This window comes from Setaria viridis, chromosome 3 (assembly GCF_005286985.2).
Source record: "Setaria viridis chromosome 3, Setaria_viridis_v4.0, whole genome shotgun sequence".
Lineage (NCBI taxonomy): Eukaryota > Viridiplantae > Streptophyta > Magnoliopsida > Poales > Poaceae > Setaria > Setaria viridis.
This window is the reverse complement of record NC_048265.2, coordinates 14,549,567-14,555,580: the sequence shown is the minus strand read 5'-3', so window position 1 is coordinate 14,555,580 and position 6,014 is coordinate 14,549,567. Positions and strand designations below refer to the sequence as shown.

The 6,014-nt window shown below is 49.7% G+C and overlaps 1 protein-coding gene across 1 annotated transcript; it reads right to left on the bottom strand.

Moving 5' to 3' along the window:
- Positions 1-1,145: 1,145 nt before the first annotated feature.
- On the bottom strand, positions 1,146-3,114 carry LOC117848595 (F-box protein At4g18380). The gene is made up of 2 exons (XM_034730058.2): positions 2,675-3,114; positions 1,146-2,549 (listed from the first exon to the last, which is right to left on the bottom strand). Exon 2 carries the CDS (start codon positions 2,395-2,397, stop codon positions 1,333-1,335), a length of 1,065 nt encoding a protein of 354 aa, XP_034585949.1. The 5' UTR covers positions 2,398-2,549; positions 2,675-3,114; the 3' UTR covers positions 1,146-1,332.
- Between the last annotated feature and the right edge of the window lie 2,900 nt (positions 3,115-6,014).

The following is a 6,014-nucleotide window of genomic DNA, read 5'->3' as shown; positions in this document are numbered from 1 at the left end:
TAGACTGGTGGCAGAAAACTAGCAACACAACTCTTTTATGCCAAAGGTAACTTCATCGTTGAACTATAAAAACTAAGCAAGATTGTAATCATAACACCAAGCGCTAGTTGTTCATTTTATATTTAAAATATAACATCTCTTAATCCATACATGCCAACCAGTATTAGTGAGAGAATATTCCCATCAAGCAAAATATCCGCAACTTGATATGAAGTTACAAGTGTATGTGCCATCCATTCTGTTTTCAAGGAATCCAAACTTCAAACTTAGGCACTATCCAAATATTTTCCAAACTCTTCAATAATTATAGCTTGGGAAAAAGTACTCATGCCAGCTAAATACTAATTACTAATAATGCAGAGGGATTTCTTTTGGGGGCAAGCTTATGTGTGACCCTTTCAGAGATCTGAAAGAAGTGCTATCTTATAAGAGTGGATATGAGAAGTGGACACCATCGAAAGAACTTTTGTAACAAACTCCATTACCAAATTATCAACCCACCTTAATGATCTAGATCATGATCCAAATCGCATGGGAATGATATTAACATACCGTTTTTATAATGAAGTCTTTAACTTGTCATTAACATCGAGGATAGAGATCATTGACCAATGATAACTAATTTGGAATAGCAGGTTCTTTTACCAAGTAGTAGGATAGACCAGATAACTCATAGGTGAAGTCAACTTCAGGAAAGCATCTCACGACTGTAACGTGCAATGACTATGCATTAAAAACATTCGAAGAAGCGTGGGAATCAAAACCGAGCGGAGGTTGTCCACTTGTCCTACTGCATGAATCAGTCAGCATCAGATCAGTCTTTTTCATTTCACAATCCCAAAATGAATGTCATGTACCTGCAGGCATAATCTGGCTCTCCCTTTTTTCAAGGCTACTTTCAACTTCCACCTGACCACCTACAGGCTATACAAAAACTGGAAGAGCAGCAAAATATACAGTACTAATTTATGCATGCAGTTGTACACATGGCAAATGCAATAACTTGTGTGCAATGGGGCATCTGAATATCTCAACTCTTGTACTAAGCACAAGAGAAACACAATGCTCATTGGAACGAATTGACAGAAGGATGCATCACAGTATCACACATGGCATCAGGGAGCAGAATGGTGAGCAAAAAGGGATACACTAACTACATATGATTTTCATATAGCCAAATGTCACCACTGTACAAAGAGCTAAAACAGCAGATAAGCACCATCTGGAGATCTAGAGATGGCACCATCTCAGATATTACACAGAATGGAAAGTTCAGCTAAAGGTGCCATGGCTACCACCACCAAGCTAGATACCCCAGAGAACTGGGGTTACCTAGAAGCCATTCATCTCCAGAAGGTAAGTGCGTCTCTTCATCAGCGCCTTCACAGCAACCTTGAATGGTCCATCGAATGCTCCAGAGATGAACGCATCAGTTTCCTTGCGGCTGGTATGGCCTCCATTGCTTCCCTCGGTTGATGGCTTGATAGCCACCAACGTAGCACCTTGCAACGCCATACCACCAGGCAGCTCGAGATATGGGGCGTACTTGAGCTTCATGTTGCAGGCTGGGACCTGAGTCCTGTTGGAGCATGCTGATGCTGATAGCTGGTTCTCTCTGAACTCCTTCAGCTGTTCCGCCCCCATGCACAATGTGCCTTGGCCATCGGCATCTGTTAGTACCAGGCTTGTAAGTGTGGGATGGTCCTTGATAATTGACCGGAGAAGATAGTGCCTCGTCGATGCCGCAATCAGAGAGCTGATTGTCCAGACAACGCGGAGCTTCAGTCCGCCATTGGTATAGAAAGACTCTGGCATGCTTCCATTATCCTCCAAAGACGGTTCATGCTCTCCACCAACAGGCCTGCGATCAACCCGGGTACCACCCAGAATCACACAATTCTGGAGTGTACTCCCATACTCTGCCCGCCATTTCAGTAGAACTCCCTCCTCAGTACCCACATCCCCAGAGGGGAGCTCAACCCGAAGATTCCGGATGTGCGTGAAGTTCCGGAGCACCTGGGCTGGCGAGTGCTGTGAGAGCTGCGCGAACAGTGGCCTCCCATTACCATTCGGGTTGCGCATGTTGTGGAACGGCTTGATGATTGTGAAGAGCATCAGCTTCAGGAAGTGCGAGAAGATGTTCCGAGGCTTGGGCGAGGACAGGTTGAGCGCGTCCTCGGCGTCGCCGTCGACCCCCACGACGCGGTCAATCTTGACATACACGTCGTGGACGAGGGAGACAAGCCCGCAGAAGCGCTTGGAGACGGCGGAGCACCTGCCCAGCGACCGCACGTCCTCCACCTTGTTGAGGATGAGCAGGACGAGCGAATCCGGCAGGCAGTCGAACTGGTCCACCTCCAGCACCGGGTCGGCGTGGATTCGAGCCTTGGGATGCATCGCACGGCACAAAAGGCCACGCCTTTCAGCCACGCAGAAGGACCAGATGGCCCAGGGTTGCCAAGAAACGCTGCTGCCCCGCAGCGAAACCTTCGCGCGTCCGAATGCCTCGCCCAAATGGCAAGAACCGCCTGTCAAATCGACGCGACTACCTGAACAGAACGAGAACAAAAATGGCAAGTGGTTAATTAAACCCACATGCACCAGGAGTACCATAAGAACTCAAACAAGGGCCCCGAATCAAGAATCGCAGCAAGCAAATCCGAGAATGGCATACCTCAATCACCGCCACCGCCGCCGCGACCCAACTCAAGCAAGCGGGCAAATCGAGCTCGAAGCCGCACCGACCCCACGCGAAACCCGACCTCTCGCCGGAACACGCCCGGATCCGGCGCCGGCGAGCACAGGGAAAACCGGAGCCGGGAGACCGCTGCCCTCCGAGGAACAGCTGGAAAAAATGGCGGCTCCGGTCGCAGAAAACCTGCAATTCCTCACCGAACCGAGCACGGCTCAGCTCCCGCGGGCAGCTGGGACGCCGGAGGGCTTCGATTCGGGAGGCTTCCGGGGCGAATCCAAACGAGATTAGGGTTTATGGGAGGTGGAGTTGGGGATTTTCCCCTCCTCTTTCCAATTCTTTTCAGAGAGAAGAGAGAAGAGGGAGCTGCAGAGGAGGAAGTGTTGCGATGCGAATGCCTTTCCTTTCTCTCGCTCACACCGTCCGACGCGGCTTTAATATTGGGGGCGGGGGCTCGGTCTCGGAGGTGGTGGCGCCGTTAAGTAACGGCTCCGTGCCGTCCGTCCACGTCAGCGGCGGGACCGTGGTGATGCCATCTTGGACGATCGACACAAAATGCGATTGCCCTCTAGTGAAATCCGACCTACTTAACGGGCTTTTACTCGTAAGGCTAATTTTAGTGGGAGTTTCATAGAAGTTTCATACACATTAAATACGGTGACACATCAGCATATGTGATGACATGGCATGGTAGTTATGAAGTGAGAGAGGGAAGGAGTTTCATCAGGATGAAACTGTGTATACACTGTTTCCAAGATTATGAAATCTATTGAAACTTGCATTGGGGGCTATAGAGTTTCATTTCATCTAACCATATCCAATCACATGCCTCATAATTAAATGTCATGGGCATCCTATAAAATCGTGAAATGAAACTGTGCACTAGGACTCCCTATTTCATTCATAAGAATACACCTCATGGGCTGACGTGGCATCTTTAAAAATAGTGCAATGAAATCTTGCACTGGGCCTAGCCTAAGTACACCCTGCCTATTTTTAAATACGTGACGCTTACAGGCTAATTAATCTCTATGTACTCGTGCACGCCGTAAATGTGACTAGTCCTCGACGGGATGAAGCACCCTAACGACGGGAGTACTAATCACAAACGTCGTGCTCAACGTACCCCAAGCACCATGACTAGTCAAAAAAGCCTCAAGGGTGGATGGCGTGGTGGATCGGGAGGAGAGAGAGCATCATGGCATGTTCAGACCGGCGGTTGGTGGTGGCGAGGCCGACATGGACCTAGATGTGTCCGGGCCCCCTGCGCGAACCAGGGGAACGGAAAAGGCACGGCGCAAGCGGCCAGCACGTCGACGCCACGGCGGCGTGGCGTCATTTTCTACCGGGGATCCGCGGCTTGTGAAAGCTGGGCTGGCCGTTTCTGCCGGCCGGCGACGGAACAGCTCGATCGGCTTCGAACCTATTGATCGACGCTGCTGCTAGCTCGAAGATCAATCAGCTCGACGGAACAGCTCGTCTCGTGTTGGTACTCTGACGAGCTCAGCTCCGTCAGCTGGTACCCGTTTGGTGCCTGCAACTGCAAGGGGCAAGGGCCGAGCTGATTGACCATGAGGTGAGGCTGCAGGTGGGCCATACGGCGGCGTAGAAGCCAGAGGTTGATGCCCCTGCTGCACATTCAGGTTCGGGTTGGTGCCTTTGTCTGCCCAAATTGAGGTGGGATCGGATTCAATTTTACTGCAAAAAAATTGTGGCAGCCTGGCAGGGGGCACTGCAGCACTACTGTCTGCTATCGAGCCTGTGGTGTGCAGTACTCGAGTACTATTTTATTTACGTAGGTCTGCAGGACGGCAGGATCTGCCGGGGCTGTGGGTCCCGGGTTGAAGATATTTTGTGAAAACTCCGTATGCCATCCCGGTCCCACGTCCTTGGTTTGACGGCAGGGTACCTGTGCGGTGCTGCCGCGCCCCATGGTAGGTTTCCTCTGGACTTCGGAGCAACGAGCAAGCCGGCAGCAGCGGCATGTGTGGTTTCGCCTAAGATTCCATGACGCCCTCAAGCGACTGCGATCGTGCAGGGTTTGACGGGTCAAGTGTCGTCTACTCGTCTCTTCTCATCTTCGAACATGATGGCAAGTGAGTGATGACTGACTGATCCTGCCAGTAGCCCTGCAGATCAAGGTCTTACATAATATAAATTCCTGCCGTGGTAAGCCGTACCGTCTGGCAGTTACTCGAGACCGCTTCTTTTTTACCGGAAGGCTCGTGCAGTACTCCCTTCATCCTAAATTCTAAATTACTATTTATTTTGATTTTTCTATTTTCCATTTATTTTTTAGACTGTACTGTTCCTCCTTCGACCGTGTGACTTGTTCGGGGAAAGCTTTTGGCATCTACAGACTACCGCGGCTGGAATTCTGGGAAAGAAGCTACTGAAATACCTAGCCTTTTCGTTGGCATCTGTGCACCATGCTATGCGTCCAGCATAGGAAAAGAATCTAGATGTGAGATAAGGTCATATCAGATGTTCGGATGCTAATTAAAAGGATTAAACATGAGCTAATTATAAAACTAATTACAGAACCCCTGTGCTAATTCGCGAGACGAATCTATTAAGCCTAATTAATTCATCATTAGCAAATGGTTACTGTAGCACTACATTATCAAATCATGGACTAATTAGGTTTAATAGATTCATCTCACGACTTAGACTCCATATGTGCAATTAGTTTTGTAATTATACTATGTTTAATACTCCTAATTAGCATCCAAACATCCGATGTGACATGTGCTAAACTTTAGCGTGGGGTATCCAAACACCCCCTCAGCAACTGAAGGGATACTCTATATAGGTTTGTGATGGGCAAGCTGTATTGTGGTGTATCCAAACCAAACACCTCCTCAATAAACTGAAGGGATACTCTATATAGATTTGTGATTGGTAAGTTGTATAGGGCTATCGAGGCTTGTGTAATGCAGCCTGCTGGTAGCCCGCATAGGAGGGATAGCCAGGCTTGGGCTGTGTAAAAGGCTCTGTACGGCCTGTATAGTGGGAAACGAAAATCCCTCTCGTTTCCGGTTGTGCAGGCTTGCTAGCGCCCCGCTGGGCCAAGTTCCAACTTCCGCTCACCTCCGAGGCTGGAAGGAAGAAGCGGCGGCACTGCGTGAGGAGCTCGCACCGATGCCGAGGCGTCGAGCTTCGATGGCTTCGCCTCGAGTCCCTGCTTGCAAGGCTCATGACCGATTCGAGGTCAAGGGCCCTTTCCTCCATGGCACGGTTGAATCGAGGTCAAGGCTCTCGTCCTCCATGGTGCATCGACTCCGGCACAGCCAAACCAGGAGCACTTCCTCCATGGTGCATC